This window comes from Thermobia domestica, chromosome 2, assembly GCF_964235325.1.
Source record: "Thermobia domestica chromosome 2, izTheDome1.hap1.1, whole genome shotgun sequence".
Classification (NCBI taxonomy): domain Eukaryota; kingdom Metazoa; phylum Arthropoda; class Insecta; order Zygentoma; family Lepismatidae; genus Thermobia; species Thermobia domestica.
In genome coordinates this window covers 311,340,158-311,361,237 of record NC_137455.1, presented here as the reverse complement: position 1 = coordinate 311,361,237, position 21,080 = coordinate 311,340,158, and the positions used below count along the sequence as shown (strand labels likewise).

Here is a 21,080-nt window from a genome sequence, read left to right as displayed (position 1 = left end):
TTTTTTTTTTACTCTATTATTTTTTAGCTGACCAAAATTACTGTAAAGAGCATAGAGTCAATTCTCCTAAGGTAGAGAAACTGTGTTAGACGTTGAGTTGGTGGACGCGGGTGATGGCGTTGGACAGGTCCAGGTCCCCTGATCATAGTGGTTATGTCAGAAGTCGGGCTCTGGCCCGGGCCCTGAAGCCTCAGAAATTGAGACTTTTATGGAAATCTTGGGCTCGGGTTTCTTCTATTTGTCTATTAAACATGGAGTTCTAGGACGCAGATGCTGGCCTTGGAAAGGTCTTGGTCTCTTGAGTACAGTGGTGATATCAGAAATCAGGACTTTTAACTTAGCAGAACGGAATTATTCCTGTGGCTTAATCTCAATACGTGGTTGCGTAAGATAAAACCATATATATAGCTGAATTGATGGTTTTATCTCGCGCAATTAGGCATTGAGATTAAAGCGCAGCAAAAGTTTACAACACAACCCAAAACTTCGGAGTCCGGACCTGATTTCTGACATCACCGCAGTGCTCAAGGGACCTTTCAAACGCCACAACCTGTGTCCAAAAACTTCTTGTTTAATAGGCGAATAGAATGGTTCCGAGCAGGGGTAAAAAGTGAATCTGAAAAGGTAAGGAGACGGTAGGTAGCGGCAGGACTTCAAGCTGTCCTCCTGCCTATCTTTGCCCATTGTAAGTTTCTAGGAACTGGGGGAACGCCGTGCATATTTTTCGAGGACGGCGTCCCCCGCATTCCCCTAACTTTTACCCCTGGTCCCGAGCCCAAAATTTCGGGACCTCATTTCCGGAGCTTCTAGGACAGGGCACGATTTCTGACAGTACCGCTGTGCTCAGACGACCCGAACCTTTCCAACACCACCACCATCGTACAAGAACTCCATGTTTAATAAGCATATAAGAAGGGATCCGTAAAAAAATTCCGGGCCCCATTTCTGGGCCTCCATGGCCGGGGCCTGATTTCTGACATTACCACTGTGCTCAGGGAACCTGGACCTTTCCAATATCATCACCCATGTTCAACAACTCCATGTTTAACAGAGTTTCCCTATCGTAGGAGGATTTTAATCGTATTTTCTCCGCGCTCTTTGTCCATTTCTTCTTACTCATTTTTGATATTTTTTAATTAAATGATAATGTAATTTTACAAGATTGACATGAATTAATAAGTGCAACACAAGCAAATTATCTGTTTATATAGTTCATAAATTATATTTTCTGAACGGTGTCAACAGTTTAGTAAATCATTAATCAATAATATCCAGCTTTTAAAAATAAAATTCTAACTCTATTTACAGATATATTTCCACCATTATACTTAAGAACACTCTTCCAAAAGAAATCCATTTCTTATACACTGACTAAGGACGACAGATTGATAGTCGGCACATGGGTATCTTCATCAAAACAGAGTAAACAACCAACTAAGTTTACAACAGCAACAAACGTCTTGTTTGTTAAGCATGGTAGCTGTCCTGATGGAATGTATAAATCAGCTCCAGATACTGTATTCTGTGTGTCAGGACAACTTGGAGGTTTCGGAAGTTTTTTCACACAGGTTAAGTTTCAAAATTATTTTTTCAATTATAGAAATGACTTTTTTAGAAAATTGTAAATAAAGTAATTTAGGTAGAATATTATATTTATGGTTTAGGACTATTGTAAGTTGAAATGGATGATGACGTAATAATGAATAAATGAAGGTCCTGAAATACTTTGCTCAATATTCGTAAACTTTATTTGCTTAGCTTATTTAATATCGGTTCCTGTCACCACTGGATAGCGAAGTTTCACGTTCAGGGTCGAGGGTAAGCCTCTAGATATTGAGGTTAGTTGCGAATATGTTGAAAAGCAATCACAGACAGATGATAAGGGGTGGTCCTCCAGCTTGGGAGTTTGGTATGAGACTAACAACCTCATCCTGTACAAAAGACACTCGTTCAGAAACACTCACAGAAGTCTCGGACCGGGCTGATAACTTAGCAGGACCTGAGCAAAGTAAAATGGATATGAAATTTGGAACATGAAATATAAGAAGATTATATAAGAAAAGGCATTAAAATCTGTAACGAGTGAGTTACAGAAATATAGGATGAATTTGGTAGGAGTTCAGGAAGTTAGATGGGAAGGATAGGAAGCTGCAGACCAAGAATTTTACATTTCTTTATGGGGAAGGAAATAAGAATCGTTAAGTAGTAACAAAATTTCGTTCACAAACGAATAATATAATCAATTCAAGGAATTGAATTTGTTAATGATAGACTTTCTTTTATTACTCTTAAGGGTCGGTGCTCCAATATTATTATTCTAAATGCACATGACCCAACAGAAGAAAGGACGACGATATAAAGGACGGTTTCTCCGAAGAAGGAAAAAAGTGTATTTAACCAATTCCAGCAATACGACATGAAAATTCTATTACAGAATTTCAATGCGGAGATAGAACAAGAAGATATTTTCAAACCGATTATTATTGAGAATTGACAGCATAATTGATATTCGGTCGTTTAGAGGCGTTGAGTGTGGTCCTGGCCTAGTCTGACCCAAACAAACCTGACAGGCCTAGTGACCCGGAGTTCCAAAAAGAATCGATGATCTGGACAAACCCGGTGAACCGAATAGACCCGGCCACCCAGAAGCAGTAGAAATATCAGCTGTACAATATTACTGTTGAATTTTATAGTGGATTAATGATATCCACTACTGAAGTTCGAACATTCATTAGTTTGACTTCCAGTGTGACACTTCTTAATCAAGATACTACTTCTTGAATATTTCAAGTTATAATTACATGTTTATTCGTCTTCCCATGCAAATAATACAGTGTTTTTGAATACTCGGTGGCAATTTTTGTGTGCTAAATGACAGTTTTACATGTTCTCTCGATTAAATTTGACGATCTCTCTTAAGAAAAATCGTAACTTATTTTCTATAATTTTCACGCGTTTATTCTCTGATAAACCTTGTAGTTATTTTTCAGACATACATGTGCATACATACAGATGCAAACAACAAGCGAGAAAGAAAATTAGAGAAGATACACACACACAAAGAGAGATAGAGGGGGAAATCGTGTTTATTCGAATTACATTAGGAGTCTCACACTTTCTCCCTGTGTGTATGACGATGTTTCGTTGTCTCCAGCTCAGACCAGGTCATTCCAAGTCATAGGTTTATCCTGGTCATATTGGGTCACTCCGGGTCACGTTCGGTCACTTCGGATCATGGGTGTGACTATTTCTGAGTTTTTTGGGTCACGGGTCATGAACTTCGTGACGCATTTCATCAGTGTTATCTACATTTCTATCTGTTTTATTATAATAAATAAAAGATTTGATATAAAAAAAGCATGTAAGTTCTATTTACATACGCATCCTATATTTAGAGAAAACAGTTTTCTAATGACGAAGTTTCTAGAAATAAGATTTGATAGTTTCTATAACTACTTTGTTTTTATTATTGTTAATATTGTAGAAGTGTTACGTCCTTGAGTCAGCATTGAGGTAAAAAGACTACAGTTTAACTTTTCCAGCAGAAGAACTTCAACAACTTGACTATTATTTTACACGTATTTTTCTTTCAGGCTGACATCGGCGCACCAGTAATGGTTCATAAAAACGGAAGATTCATTCAAATAGGTAAGATGATGCTTTAGTAGCACTTTCTAATTTTATCAAGTTTGATAATAATCTTAAATTATATGTATCATATCGAGTGTTCTTTATTTTATCTGTGATTAAGAGATTATTGAACCTAAAAGAAAACATTTGAACAGCGTCTTATAAAACTCCTGTCCAATAAATATCCGACCTTATTGTATACATTTTTATTAATAGTAGGATGACACCATTATACACACAGGCAGTGGCGTATCTACGATTTTGTTTCGGGAGGGGCTTTGCTAACTTTCGGGGGGGAGGGGCTTTGCCTGAAAATGTGAAAATTCTGCAACATATTTCATATACTTTACTTAAGTAAGTAAGATTTCGGGGGAGGGCTTAAGCCCGGAAGCCACCCCCCTAAATACGCCACTGCACACAGGTAAGGGGATCTGTTAGACAAATATCCGGCAATTCGCATGTTTTAGTGTCTAGTACACAGTCGGAGTGATGTGTGCTGTGGTCATGTACGTATGCTGTTTTTCCAGAGATGACGCAACAACATGTAGAACAACGATACTGCATCACGTTATGGATGCGTAATTTTCTTCTCTAACTATGGTATCTTATATTCTCTCTTAATTTTCCCTTTCTACAACTAAGTAAATCATTACCTGAACGATGCGAGAGATGCTATATATCAAAGTTGTAATCAGGGGCGTCATTTAGGGGGACAGGGAGGGGCAATTGCCCCCCCTGAGTTGGAGATTTATATAGATATTATGAATTGAATAGTAGTAAATCAGTGAAAAACGCGAAATTTTACTTATATCAAGGGGTCTTGCCCCCCCAAGCAAAATCTGAATGTTTACATAGACTTTGTAAATAAATCAGAAGAAAAATCAATGTCATATTTGATATATTTTTAGTAGTTTTATTTATATTGTATTGGTTGTTACATTAATATGTTCTGAAGGTAATGACAATAAAATAATTACATAGTCTTCCTAAAGAGGAAAGAAAAATAGAATAGGGTCACGACATAATTTTTTATACCTATATTATCTTTAAAGGCGGATTTTCATGCCCGCGTTAGAACGGAAGCATCACATGTAGCGTATTCACCGTAAATTATTTTCGTTTTCATACATCCGTGCGTGTATTGCGCCAAATTACTACTCCCTATCTAATGCGCATGCGTAAAATAGAAAGTTTGCGACTTCCGCCATGTTAGTCAGTGAATACAATAGTGTACGCGCGCTGCTTCCGTCAGAATTGAACAAATTTCTACTCTGACGCGAGTGTAGCGCGCCATCTCCGATGCGTGATTTCATTGGCTGTTTAGCACAATTGCCCCCCCCTGAGTTGGAGATTTATATAGATATTATGAATTGAATAGTAGTAAATCAGTGAAAAACGCGAAATTTTACTTATATCAAGGGGTCTTGCCCCCCCAAGCAAAATCTGAATGTTTACATAGACTTTGTAAATAAATCAGAAGAAAAATCAATGTCATATTTGATATATTTTTAGTAGTTTTATTTATATTGTATTGGTTGTTACATTAATATGTTCTGAAGGTAATGACAATAAAATAATTACATAGTCTTCCTAAAGAGGAAAGAAAAATAGAATAGGGTCACGACATAATTTTTTATACCTATATTATCTTTAAAGGCGGATTTTCATGCCCGCGTTAGAACGGAAGCATCACATGTAGCGTATTCACCGTAAATTATTTTCGTTTTCATACATCCGTGCGTGTATTGCGCCAAATTACTACTCCCTATCTAATGCGCATGCGTAAAATAGAAAGTTTGCGACTTCCGCCATGTTAGTCAGTGAATACAATAGTGTACGCGCGCTGCTTCCGTCAGAATTGAACAAATTTCTACTCTGACGCGAGTGTAGCGCGCCATCTCCGATGCGTGATTTCATTGGCTGTTTAGCACAATCGCTCGCAACTCACGGAGGTAAAGGACACATGAAAATCCGCCTTAAACATATTAGCCCTTATGCAGAGTCGTTCTGACGGTTTGATTAGTGCCGTACTAAAGAGTTCGACTAACATATATTTCCTGCAGTAGTCAGGCCTTTAGTATGATGCTAATCATACACCAAAATGACTCTGCATAAGGCAGATTAGTTTTTATGTAACTATACAATGAGGACAAGGTATATATTTGTTATTCCTTTTCATGTGGGGCAGTGGCGTCATTTAGGGAGGGCAGGAGGGGGCAATTGCCCCCCCAAGAGTTTGAGGGATACATATACTTTAATCAACTTTATACTAATATACTACTACAAAACGTGAAAATCTTGTCAGTGATGCTCTTGCCCCCCTCAAGCGAAGTCTGAAATGACGCCCGTGATGTGGGTGCACTCAGTCGAAAAAGTGTAAAAAAAACTGTTCTGGCGAGAGTAGTATAAAAAGGGGCGTTCTGCGCCACTGACCCTGTACCCACTTTCCCGGTCCCGCCTGAAGCAGACAACGAGTTTCCCAGTGCCGCCTGACACACTATGCCGGGGGACATATGGGGGATACGAGAAATCGAGCATCGTACACCGTGAGCCCACGGTCTTTTACGACCTCCATTTTAGGGGTGAATTCGTTCCCTTTTATGACCACATTTTAGGGGGTGTACTCGTTCCCTTTTATGACCTCCATTTTAGGGGTGAACTCGTTCCCTTTTATGAGCATATTTTTCAACCCTTATTTTAACATAGCAGAAATTACACTGAGACTATGAACATACAGCAGAACAGATAACACAAAAGAGTACGTAACATAACAAGGGTATACTCGTTCTCTTTTATGAGCATATTTTTCAACCCCTACGAACACGTAGAAGAGAAGATAACACATAACACTACGTAACACACAGCAGAACAGATAACACAAAAGAGTACGTAACATAACAAGGGTGTATTCGTTCTCTTTTATGAGCATATTTTTCAACCCCTATTTTAACATAGGAGATAACACATAAGATTACGAACACACAGAAGAGCTGATAACACATAGCACTATTTTAACATAGCAGAACATAAGACTACGTAACATAGCAAGGGTGTACTTGTTCCCTTTTATGAGCATATTTTTTCAACCCTTATTTTAACATAGCAGAAATTACAGTGAGAACACATAGCACAGCATAAGACTACGTAACACACAACAACCTCCATTTTAGGGGTGGACTCGTTTTCCAACCCCTACGAACACATAGCAAAGCAAGGGTGAACTCGTTTTCAACCCCTTAGCATAAGAGTATATAACAAAGCAGTTACGAACACATAGCACAGCAGATAATAAACACAACAACCTCCATTCTAGGGGGATGTAATCATTCCCTTTTATGAGCATATTTTCCAACCCTTATTTTACCATAACAGAGACTACGAAACATAGCACAGGGGGTGTATTCATTTTCTCCACCCCTAATTGAACATAGCAGAAATTACACTGAGACTACGAACACACAGCAGACCAGAGAATACATAAAATTCATTCCCTTTTATGAGTACATTTTAAGGGGTGTACTCCTTCTCTTTTATAATTACTTTTCCAACCCCTATTTTACCATAGCAGTAATTAAATAAGATTTTTCAACCTCTATTTTAAGACAATGAATACCTATGTAACATAGCGATTCGATACGCTCTTTGAACCGATTTGGATGAAACTCGGCATATGGGGGTTTTCGACCATGCTGAGTACGAATATCACTTATTTTTACCTGGGTCCTATAGTTTATGTGGCATACGCCCTTTGTATGACACTTAAAACCCAATAACTCGAAAACGAAGCAACGTATTGAGGTGCTGTTTCCACATTTAGTAATGGGTCATCAGGTACTACAAGTTCCAAAATAATGACCATTGAAGTCAAAGGTCAACATACTTAAAACCTAATAACTCGAAAACGGATCCACATATTGAGATGGTGTTTCCAAATTTAGTAATTGGTCAACAGGTACTACAAGTTCCAAAATAATGACCATCGAGGTCAAAGGTCAAAATACTTAAAACCTAATAACTCGAAAATGGATCCACATACTCAGATGCTGTTTCCACAGTTAGTAATTGGTCATCAGGTACCACAAGTTCCAAAAATAATGACCATCGAGGACAAAGGTCAAAATACTTAAAACCTAATAACTCGAAAACGGAGCCAAATATCGAAGTGGTGTTTCCATATTTAGTAATTGGTCATCAGGTACCACAAGTTCCAAAAATAGTGGTCATCGAGGACAAAGGTCAAAATACTTAAAACCTAATAACTCGAAAACGGATCCACTTATTGAGATGGTGTTTCCAAATCTAGTAATTGGTCATCAGGTACCACAAGTTCCAAAATAGTGACCATCGAGGTCAAAGGTCAAAGTACTTAAAACCCAATAACTCGGAAACGGAGCCAAGTATTGAGGTGCTGTTTCCAAATCTGGTAATTGGTCATCAACTAGTACAAGTTCCAAAATAGTGACCATTGAGGTCAAAGGTCAAAATACTTAAAACCTAATAACTCGAAAACGGATCCACTTATTGAGATGGTGTTTCCAAATCTAGTAATTGGTCATCAGGTACCACAAGTTCCAAAATTAGTGGTCATCGAGGTCAAAGGTCAAAATACTTAAAACCCAATAACTCGAAAACGAAGCAACGTATTGAGGTGATGTTTCCCCATTTAGTAATTGGTCATCAGGTACCACAAGTTACAAAAATAATGACCATCGAGGTCAAAGGTCAACATACTTAAAACCTAATAACTCGAAAACGGAGCCAAATATTGAGGTGCTGTTTCCAAATCTAGTAATAGGTCATCAACTAGTACAAGTTCCGAAATAGTGACCATCGAGGTCAAAGGTCAAAGTACTTAAAACCCAATAACTCGGAAACGGAGCCAAGTATTGAGGTGCTGTTTCCAAATCTGGTAATTGGTCATCAACTAGTACAAGTTCCAAAATAATGACCATCGAGGTCAAAGGTCAAAAACTCGAAAATGGATCCACATACTGAGGTGCTGTTTCCACATTTAGTAATTGGTCATCAGGTACCACAAGCTTAAAAAATAATGGTCATCGAGGTCAAAGGTCAAAAACTCGAAAGCGGAGCCAAGTATTGAGGTGTTGTTTCTACATTTAGTAGTTGGTTATCAACTACTACAAGTTCCAAAATAATGACCATCGAGGTCAAAGGTCAAATATTAAAACGCAAATAACCCTTAAACAGAGCAACGTATTGAGGTGCTGTTTCCACATTTAGTAATTGGTTATCAACTACTACAAGTTCCAAAATAATGACCATCGAGGTCAAAGGTCAAATATTAAAACGCAAATAACCCTTAAACAGAGCAACGTATTGAGGTGCTGTTTCCAAATCTAGTAATACGTCATCAACTATTACATGTTCCGAAAGTATTGACTATCGAGGTCAATGGTCAAATATTTAACCCTTAATAACTTTAAACAAAGCCTGTGTGATCTATTCAATTTTGTACAAGTGAAGAAGGAATAAATTTGAGTGGCTTATTTACTTTTGTATTAATGAGAAAGAAATCCAATTTTAACTAGCGCAGAATTTCTGTACCTTTTTAGGCTATTCAAATGGATTAACAAGAAAGCAAGCAAAGATATGCCATATTAACTAGCTGAGAATTATATGTCATCTTGTATTATTTAAGCAAAACGAAGAAAGCGAACATGGACCATTTTACTCAAATTTGGATGGAGTATTTATCTTTGTATGAACCAGAAAAAAATGAAAAAGGTCCGTTTTAACTAGTTCAATATTTCTGTACAATTTTGTACTACTCAAATAAACGAAATTTTATTTTTGTATCAATCACAAGAAAATCAAAGAAGGGTCATTTTATACCTTTTTTGTGCTATTCACATAATAGAGGGAACAAATTTCAGTGGTCTATTTTATTTTTTGTACCAATCAGAAGAAAAGCAAAGATATGCCATTTTAACTATTTAAACAAAAGAAAGGATAAATTTGAGTGACCTACTCAATTTTGTACCAACGAGAAATACCATTTTATACTACTCCAATAAACGAAGGAATACCAATAAAAAAAGAAGCGAAGATTAGGTGAATTATTTTCTTTTGTACCAACTGGAAAAGAGAAGAAGAGCTACTTTAACTAGCTCAGAATTTATATACATTTTCTACTAATCAAATATACGAAAGAATAAATTTAAGTGACCTATTCAATTTTGTACCAATGAGAAAAGTCATTTAACTGGCTCAGAATTTTACTACTCAAATAAACAATGGAGTATTTAGTTTTGCACCATTTTGGAGTATTCAAATAAACAAAGGACTTATAATTTGTGTCAACACAAAATCAATTAAACGAAGTAATGCATTTGAGTGAGGTATTTAATTTGAAAAACCGAAGCAGGATCATCTTATACCATTTTGTATTATTTCAACAAACAAAGGAATAAATTTATATTAACCAGAAAAAGCAAAAAAGGACCATTTGAAACTAGTCTAATAAACGAAGGCATAAATATGAGTGAGCTATTTAGCTCTGTACGAAAAAGAAAAAAGTGAAGAAGGTTAATTTTATACCTTTTGGTGTTATTCAAATAATCGAGGGAATAAATTTGGGTGGTCTATTTTATTTTTGTACTCATTCGAAAAAAAGCGAAGAAGGACCATTTTATACATTTTTTACCATTCCTATTTCCTTTTGTTCCAACGAGAACCATTTATAACAGGCTTAGATTTTTATGCCTTTTTGTAATATTTCTACCAAACAGAAAAAAGTTACCCAAATAAACAAAGGAATAAATTTGTAATAACCACAAAAAGCAAAGAAATGACATTTTTAACTAGCTCAGAATTTCTAGACCATGTTGTACTATTTAAACAAACAAAGGGATAAATTTGAGTGGTTATTCAATTTTGTAGCAAGAAGAAAAAAGGAATGAACTAACATTTTGTACTAATCAAATAAATGAAGGAATATTTAGTTTTGTACCAAGCAAAATAAGAAAAAGCAGTGAAGAACAAATAAAATTTGGATGGACTATTTTCTTATGTACCAACAAAAAAGAGAAACCGAAGGAGGAATAAATAAAACCGAGAATGGCCATTTTATTTAATTTTGTAGTACTCAAATATACAAAGGTATAAATCTGTGTAACCCATTCAGTTTTGTACTAAGCAGAAAATTTGTTGGCTTTGTTTAGAAAGACCATTTTATCTTTTGTATTCAGATTTTCCGGCTACTTTTTGCGCTCTACAAATAGAGATCATTTTATGTGCCTTTCGTAACGAAGGAACAAATTTGAAGGAGGCTCATTTTAACTAATCCTACTTCGAGTAGATCAATGTGGTATTAATGCGACTTTCATTTTCGAATACATACGGATTAAACAAGAGGACCAACAATTAGAAACCCACTAGTACAGGGCATCGATTCAGTAAAAGGCCGTTATGCTTTCTTCTACGGTCTTCTTCGGCATGCAAGATTAATATTCGATACTTGGAACTTGACCCAATAAGCATCTGTTAACTTTATCCATATCTTAGAATTTATGATGTTACAGCTAGTAAAAGAAAACGAATAGATAATTTTGAGACAGTTCCATATGGGTAAATACTGTAGTAGTAGAAACGATAGTTTTTTTTAATTAAGTAGAGATAAAGAGAGAGTATGAAAAAATGGATAATTAAATTTTAAATCATTATTATTATCATTTTAGAGGTCAAACGGAAGAATAAATGAATTTGAGTGGCATATGTACGAACAAGATATGCCATTTTATTATATTAGCTTGTGCTGTTTAAACAAATATATGGAAATGCACTACTCAAATAAACGAAGGAATTTAGTTTTGTACCAGGCAAAACAAAGGAGTGAAGAATGGAATATTTTCTTTTGTACCAGCTGGGAAAATTGAAGGAATTTAGTTTTGTACCATTGTAACAAACTGAGTATTTTGTACTATTTACTACCACCGAGGATAAAAATCATTCAAATAAATGAAGGTATAGAATATTTAGTTTTGTACCAAGGCTTGTTTACTTTTGTATTAACGACTAAATACTTTAACACATACTTGGTTGTGTGAGTTACTGTTTTTTCATTTCCCTGTGGTACAACGTAATGGTCTACAATTAGATATTTTCGGTTACATAATGGTATACAGCCATGTTTTGTTGAGCATAATGCACACTATGACGATGTCGTAGACAATTATTTGATGGATAGATATTATCGTTTCTTTCGCTATGGGAGAACACAGGACACTTTGGATGAGATACTACAGTTTTGGAATCATGGGTGCGAGTTCAGGCCATGTATCCAGATTGTAGATTTACTTGGTTGCTTTACACGATGTGGTAAAACTGGTCTTTTTGCGGTATCTCCTGGTACCTATCTGTTGGACCTCGCGGTATTTGGAAACTTGGTGATAAAGAATAACAAATGGTTTTTCTCACAATAAAGCTATACATACAGAATAATCCATTATGGCAAAAAAAATACTACTTTCTCCTTATGCTTAGTTGGAGTAGACTTCGATAACAATAATTCCCCGATTATTAGTAGGTTTTACAAGAACGATACATTGTGTAAAAAATTCCAATTAATAGCGGTATTGCACTGTACTTATAATAGTCTGTCATTGTGCAGTTTATTTTTCGAATGAGAATAGATTTTAAAGGTGTATTGTAGTCTACCAGCAATAATGATCTCTAAGAGAGTTATTAGGTAAAGATAACAATTTGCTAGTGGCGAACCAATTACACCGCCATTCTGCGAACACATTTATACAATCCAATTTCTCAGATCTAAGGCTAAATTAAATGGGCAAGAGATGTACAGTATTTGGGAGATATAACTAAGAAGTACTAGGATGTGCCAATAGAAAAATTTCAGAACTTCTTGTAATAACGATGATTCCGTGGGTGTAGATTGTCTTAGATAGAATACAGGTAATTCTTCCTTTAAAATTTACAAGTATCTAATTGATTTTGTTCATTGTTCAGACAAGCCTTTACAGGGTATTACGAGATGGGAAGCAATTATCTTTAACTACTATACTGATGAGTGAATCCAATTTTACACACCAAAGAATATTTTACGGATATGGATAAAGTTAACAGATGCTTATTGGGTCAAGTTCCAAGTATCGAATATTAATCTTGCATGCCGAAGAAGACCGTAGAAGAAAGCATAACGGCCTTTTACTGAATCGATGCCCTGTACTAGTTGGTTTCTAATTGTTGGTCCTCTTGTTTAATCCGTATGTATTCGAAAATGAAAGTCGCATTAATGCCACATTGATCTACTCGAAGCAGGATTAGTTAAAATGAGCCTCCTTCAAATTTGTTCCTTCGTTAAGAAAGGCACATAAAATGATCTCTATTTGTAGAGCGCAAAAAGTAGCCGGAAAATCTGAATACAAAAGATAAAATGGTCTTTCTAAACAAAGCCAACAAATTTTCTGCTTAGTACAAAACTGAATGGGTTACACAGATTTATACCTTTGTATATTTGAGTACTACAAAATTAAATAAAATGGCCATTCTCGGTTTTATTTATTCCTCCTTCGGTTTCTCTTTTTTGTTGGTACATAAGAAAATAGTCCATCCAAATTTTATTTGTTCTTCACTGCTTTTTCTTATTTTGCTTGGTACAAAACTAAATATTCCTTCATTTATTTGATTAGTACAAAATGTTAGTTCATTCCTTTTTTCTTCTTGCTACAAAATTGAATAACCACTCAAATTTATCCCTTTGTTTGTTTAAATAGTACAACATGGTCTAGAAATTCTGAGCTAGTTAAAAATGTCATTTCTTTGCTTTTTGTGGTTATTACAAATTTATTCCTTTGTTTATTTGGGTAACTTTTTTCTGTTTGGTAGAAATATTACAAAAAGGCATAAAAATCTAAGCCTGTTATAAATGGTTCTCGTTGGAACAAAAGGAAATAGGAATGGTAAAAAATGTATAAAATGGTCCTTCTTCGCTTTTTTTCGAATGAGTACAAAAATAAAATAGACCACCCAAATTTATTCCCTCGATTATTTGAATAACACCAAAAGGTATAAAATTAACCTTCTTCACTTTTTTCTTTTTCGTACAGAGCTAAATAGCTCACTCATATTTATGCCTTCGTTTATTAGACTAGTTTCAAATGGTCCTTTTTTGCTTTTTCTGGTTAATATAAATTTATTCCTTTGTTTGTTGAAATAATACAAAATGGTATAAGATGATCCTGCTTCGGTTTTTCAAATTAAATACCTCACTCAAATGCATTACTTCGTTTAATTGATTTTGTGTTGACACAAATTATAAGTCCTTTGTTTATTTGAATACTCCAAAATGGTGCAAAACTAAATACTCCATTGTTTATTTGAGTAGTAAAATTCTGAGCCAGTTAAATGACTTTTCTCATTGGTACAAAATTGAATAGGTCACTTAAATTTATTCTTTCGTATATTTGATTAGTAGAAAATGTATATAAATTCTGAGCTAGTTAAAGTAGCTCTTCTTCTCTTTTCCAGTTGGTACAAAAGAAAATAATTCACCTAATCTTCGCTTCTTTTTTTATTGGTATTCCTTCGTTTATTGGAGTAGTATAAAATGGTATTTCTCGTTGGTACAAAATTGAGTAGGTCACTCAAATTTATCCTTTCTTTTGTTTAAATAGTTAAAATGGCATATCTTTGCTTTTCTTCTGATTGGTACAAAAAATAAAATAGACCACTGAAATTTGTTCCCTCTATTATGTGAATAGCACAAAAAAGGTATAAAATGACCCTTCTTTGATTTTCTTGTGATTGATACAAAAATAAAATTTCGTTTATTTGAGTAGTACAAAGTTGTACAGAAATATTGAACTAGTTAAAACGGACCTTCTTCATTTTTTTCTGGTTCATACAAAGATAAATACTCCATCCAAATTTGAGTAAAATGGTCCATGTTCGCTTTCTTCGTTTTGCTTAAATAATACAAGATGACATATAATTCTCAGCTAGTTAATATGGCATATCTTTGCTTGCTTTCTTGTTAATCCATTTGAATAGCCTAAAAAGGTACAGAAATTCTGCGCTAGTTAAAATTGGATTTCTTTCTCATTAATACAAAAGTAAATAAGCCACTCAAATTTATTCCTTCTTCACTTGTACAAAATTGAATAGATCACACAGGCTTTGTTTAAAGTTATTAAGGGTTAAATATTTGACCATTGACCTCGATAGTCAATACTTTTGGAACATGTAATAGTTGATGACGTATTACTAGATTTGGAAACAGCACCTCAATACGTTGCTCTGTTTAAGGGTTATTTGCGTTTTAATATTTGACCTTTGACCTCGATGGTCATTATTTTGGAACTTGTAGTAGTTGATAACCAATTACTAAATGTGGAAACAGCACCTCAATACGTTGCTCTGTTTAAGGGTTATTTGCGTTTTAATATTTGACCTTTGACCTCGATGGTCATTATTTTGGAACTTGTAGTAGTTGATAACCAATTACTAAATGTAGAAAGAACACCTCAATACTTGGCTCCGCTTTCGAGTTTTTGACCTTTGACCTCGATGACCATTATTTTTTAAGCTTGTGGTACCTGATGACCAATTACTAAATGTGGAAACAGCACCTCAGTATGTGGATCCATTTTCGAGTTTTTGACCTTTGACCTCGATGGTCATTATTTTGGAACTTGTACTAGTTGATGACCAATTACCAGATTTGGAAACAGCACCTCAATACTTGGCTCCGTTTCCGAGTTATTGGGTTTTAAGTACTTTGACCTTTGACCTCGATGGTCACTATTTCGGAACTTGTACTAGTTGATGACCTATTACTAGATTTGGAAACAGCACCTCAATATTTGGCTCCGTTTTCGAGTTATTAGGTTTTAAGTATGTTGACCTTTGACCTCGATGGTCATTATTTTTGTAACTTGTGGTACCTGATGACCAATTACTAAATGGGGAAACAGCACCTGAGTATGTGGCTCCGTTTTCGAGATATTAGGTTTTAAGTATTTTGACCTTTGACCTCGATGACCACTAATTTTGGAACTTGTGGTACCTGATGACCAATTACTAAATGTGGCTCTGTTTTCGAGTTTTAATTTTTGACCTTGATGGTCAGTACTTTTTTGATGACCAATTGCTAAATGTGGAAACAGCACCTCGATATGTTGTTTCGTTTTCGAGTTTGACCTTTGTTCACGATGGTCAGTAGTTTGAGGACATGCTTATGTCATTTCTGCTATGTTAAAATGTTCAAATAGGGGTTGAAAAAGTAATCATAAAAGGGAACGAGTTCACCCCCTAAAAAGTGTTCATAAAAGGGAACGAATCTTATGTATTATCTGCTCTCCTATGTAATTTCATTAGGGGTGGGAAAAAGGGTCATCAAAGCACCCTCTAAAATGATTATCTGTAGACCGTGGGTGTTCTATTGTAATCTTTGCTAGTTATGTGGAATGAGTTATGTAATCTTATGTCATTTCTCTTATGTTAATATAGGGGTTGAAAAATATGCTCATAAAAGAGAACGAGTTCACCCCTAAAATGGAGGCCTGCTATGTTATGTAGTCTTCTGCTCTTATATGTGTTCGTAATCTTATGTTACCTACTATGTTAAAATAGTGCTGTGTGTTATCTACTTTGCTGTGTGTTCATAGTCTCAGTGTAATTTCTGCTATGTTAAAATAGGGGTTGAAAACGAGTACACCCTTGTTAGGTTATCTGCTCTGCTGTGTGTTTCATATTCTTATCTGTTATCTTATCTTCTGTGTGTTCGTAATTAAAATAGGGGTTGGAAACGAGTACACCCTTGTTATGTTATGTACTCTTATGTGTTCTCTAATCTGCTGTGTGTTACGTACTCTTATGTGTTATCTTCTCTTCTATGTGTTCGTAATCTTATGTGTTATCTCCTATGTTAAAATAGGGGTTGAAAAATATGCTCATAAAAGAGAACGAGTTCACCCCTAAAATGGAGGTCATAAAAGGGAACGAGTCTTATGTATTATCTCTTCTGCTGTATGTTCATAGTCTCAGTGTAATTTCTGCTATGTTAAAATAAGGGTTGAAAAATATGCTCATAAAAGAGAACGAGTTCACCCCTAAAATGGAGGCCTGCTATGTTATGTAGTCTTCTGCTCTTATATGTGTTCGTAATCTTATGTTACCTACTATGTTAAAATAGTGCTGTGTGTTATCTACTTTGCTGTGTGTTCATAGTCTCAGTGTAATTTCTGCTATGTTAAAATAGGGGTTGAAAACGAGTACACCCTTGTTAGGTTATCTGCTCTGCTGTGTGTTTCATATTCTTATCTGTTATCTTATCTTCTATGTGTTCGTAATTAAAATAGGGGTTGGAAACGAGTACACCCTTGTTATGTTATGTACTCTTATGTGTTCTCTAATCTGCTGTGTGTTACGTACTCTTATGTGTTATCTTCTCTTCTATGTGTTCGTAATCTTATGTGTTATCTCCTATGTTAAAATAGGGGTTGAAAAATATGCTCATAAAAGAGAACGAGTTCACCCCTAAAATGGAGGTCATAAAAGGGAATGAGTCTTATGTATTATCTCTTCTGCTGTATGTTCATAGTCTCAGTGTAATTTCTGCTATGTTAAAATAAGGGTTGGAAAATATGCCATGCTCTTTTATTAGCTGTGATTTCTGCTATGTTCAAATAGGGGTTGAAAAATATGCTCATAAAAGGGAACGAGTTCACCCATGAAAGAGTGCTCATAAAAGGGAACGAGTTCAATCTGCTCTGCTGTATGTTCGTTATGTTACGTAGTCTGTTGTATGTTCATAGGGGTTGAAAAATATGCTCATAAAAGGGAACGAGTTCACCCCCTAAAATGTGCTCGTAAAAGGGAACGAATACACCCCCTAAAATGTGGTCATAAAAGGGAACAAATTCACCCCTAAAATGGAGGTCGTAAAAGACCGTGGGCTCACGGTGTACGATGCTCGATTTCTCGTATCCCCCATATGTCCCCCGGCATAGTGTGTCAGGCGGCACTGGGAAACTCGTTGTCTGCTTCAGGCGGGACCGGGAAAGTGGGTACAGGGTCAGTGGCGCAGAACGCCCCTTTTTCTACTACTGGCGAGTCTTGAAGGAAAGCCCCCTCAGCCCAAGGCAGCTTCGTGAGGCTTGGTTGTAGTGAGGATCCCTAGTCCAATGCAACCTCGGGTTAGGGAGAGGTGTACCCCTAATCCAATGCGACCTCGGAGCAGGTGTTGGTTAGTTGATCAGTTGGTCGACTAATCCCAGGTCCCTCCGTAGTTGCGCTTTTATGTGTCCTCTTCGGGTCCTTTCGTGAGGTCCTTTACCTTTCGGCTTCTTACGGTGTCTTTCGTGTCGGCTTCTCGTCTGCTTCATTGTTTACAATCAATAACACGTGTTGTATTGACATATGCTTCTGTTATGTTGTGGGGACTCTTACAATATATATACAGCTTTTTATTTCTAAAAATAAAGGTGCCGATACGCTGAACTGGACTAGTTAATAATGGTTAAAAGTTACATATCTTTCAGGGTAATAATAATAATAATAATAATAATAATAATAATAATAATAATAATAATAATAATAATAATAATAATAATAATAATGCCCAGAGCATATCACTGCAGTCTTGTAACTAATACTCTTAAGTACATAAAGATGCTTTAAAAATGTCTTACATATTAATTTTATAATACAATAAACATAATGATAATCAATATTATCGTATTGTTTGTTTTCAAAGGCATCAAGAGTTCCACAAAAACTGAATTTCAATAAAGACACAAATACAAGACAAAGGCAAAGGCAAGGCTTGTTCTGCAAAGACTTCCTTGCAGAGAAAGTTCAGACGTGCAACAGAATTTTTGTACTAGCTTTCAGTTTAATCGAACTTTAGAGACAGACAAATTTGTTAGGATTATTTCGTTGTGGGAAGTCAGTCTTTCAAAAAAAAAAAAAAAAAAAAAAAAAAAAAAATCTGATCGGTTCAGAGCCTTTATGGTTCATATTACCGTGCGAAAAAGGAATGGAAAAAGGGAGGCTCCAGGATTTGCCAGTGGGCGACAGACTGAAGGGCCAAAATATTTCTAGTTCTTGCATATAATTAACTGACATCAAGAAGGAACAAAGATTTACAAATATTTCTCTAGAAAGAAAGAAAAGGGAAAGGAAAACAATATAAACTCTGATTTTCAATAAAACTATATGTTTATTATTTGGTATTTAGGAAGTTTCTAGTCAACCAAACTCTTTTTAAGATAAGATGAAATTTTCAGTTTTCATTAAAAAAGGTGTCGGTTCGATGTGCCGCTGCGTACCGACAGAAATAAAACTATAAAACTACACCCCCCCGCATATATATATATATATATATATATATATATATATATATATATATATATATATATATATATAGGTAATTCTCAAATTAGCGGCGAAATTGAGGAATAAAAGTGCTAAAAATATATACTTTTAAATACCATTCATTTTCTTTCAGTAAGTTCAGATACAGTTTAGAAGTATGTTTTGATACTAAGCAGAGCTTAATCTGCTTAACTTTAGTTTTTAAAAAATATTATTTGTTTTCACGTGAAATATTAATCCGTGCTAATCACATTTTTCGATGCTAATGACAAAGTACACACAATAGCCGATAGAAAGTGGTGTGCTATGGGATTTTGCAAATAGTAATAGTTAGAAATCTACTCTTTGGTTAATTACGGTCGTAGGTGTCAATTTGTGTTGTAATTTTTATTTTTCTTTGCTGAAGTTTAAGTTAAAAATTACATCAAAAATTCACACCCATAACCGAAATCAATTAGAAACTGTATTTCTTACTACGACTATTTGCAAAATCAGAAATAAATAAAGTTTGATATTAAGGCGTAAAAAATATACGGGGAGATACTTGATCTAAAAACAAGGAAACAAACTTTGCCCAAAATCTCATAGTTTTGAAGTTAGAGGCTGCCTGAAGCATGGGAAAATGTATGTCAGAGACCTATGTTTTAAACACTATCAAACATACGGAGTGCTGATTAATAAATCACTTAGGAAGCCATACCAATTCGACTTAAAAATGGATTTTTCAACTGTGCGATGTGTGCGCAAGGGATTTCCTAAAGGGATGATGAACCAACAGTATTTAATTATTGGTTATTGTTGCAGGAACCTCTTGCACACGCGTCGAACAGTTTTGAAACATGCATTTTTAAATATAACCTGTCCTAAGTGTTTATTAAGACGCACTCATCATGTTGGATATTTGTTTAACAAAGGGGTCTCTAAAATTCATTTTTTGATGTTTTCGGCAGCCCAAATCTCCGAAAGTATGAGCTTTTGGCCAAAGTTCCAGAGACATTCTTCTTTTAGCATCATGTATTTGCCCTTATTTTGTTTGTACACATTAATCTAATACGCTATGTATTTTTAAACATATATCATCACTGTATTATCTATTAAAGTTTTATCAGAAAGTGGAAGATTAGTGTTAAAGGTTCTTCGATTAATAAAACTTGCTATAAACGTTCAAAATTCACATTGGCATTCATCAGTATTATTTTGTCGGAACACGCTCTTTTATACTTTTTGGTTTGTATTTCTCATTTTGGCTTTTAACTATGGCTTTTACTGTTCATTTTTTTAGAAGTCAAGTTGTCATGTAGCGAAATTTCTTAGGAACAGTCATTGTATCGGTCATAATTTATTATTTTGTTTTTCTTACTGTCACTTCGGTAATTATTTCTTGCTGTCTGCAAGACTATGATATTCAATAAATGTACAAGGGTATGGTACACAAATGTATTTTTATAATTCTTTGGACTCGAAGCTATGTTTGAAGCTCAGTAAAGCTGAACATCGCCTAAAAGTTCTTGCTTAATATCAAAGGAGTACGGATACAAACAGCTACTTTATAAGAACAAAAAACCGTGAAAATGTAGTTGGTTACAGCCATGCTATTGACAGTCTCCATTTACTTTTAAATTTCGTACCGAGCTATTTTCTACAAATAGTATATTTTGAGGAAGAAATGTACATGATATTATTGAAGGAGCTGAATTACACATATATTTCAATTTTTGAGCAATTAGTGTCATTTTTTCCTTATTTTGAGAATTACCCATATATATATATATATAACATACATGTATATATTATGTATGTATAACGATTCATATATATGATTTTAATTTTCTCTATATTTCCTTTAGGTATTTTGTGTAGTTCAACAGAACCCAAACATCCAAGATATAGTCTGGCTCTAGATCTTGATGAATACAAAGATTGGATTATGCAAGTTACACGAAGTGGACAGCGATGTGAGTGATTTGGAACACTTTCCTCTGTAAGATCCTGCATTGAAGATGGACTCTTACGCTTTAGATGCTATTTATGAAACATCTATAGAGTTTATTGAAAAGAATGCTATATTTAATAAAGATGTCAAAAAGGACACATTA

At 35.0% G+C, this 21,080-nt stretch overlaps 1 protein-coding gene across 1 annotated transcript in view; it reads left to right on the top strand.

Moving 5' to 3' along the window:
* Positions 1–21,080, top strand: part of LOC145678620 (venom protease-like) — a 75,230-nt gene extending 54,150 nt beyond the window's left edge. The window contains exons 5-7 of the mRNA XM_081748973.1: positions 1,309–1,568; positions 3,594–3,648; positions 20,832–21,080. Of these exons, the coding sequence (XP_081605099.1) occupies positions 1,309–1,568; positions 3,594–3,648; positions 20,832–20,947 (431 nt within the window). The 3' untranslated portion in view covers positions 20,948–21,080. The remainder of the gene's footprint in view (positions 1–1,308; positions 1,569–3,593; positions 3,649–20,831) is intronic.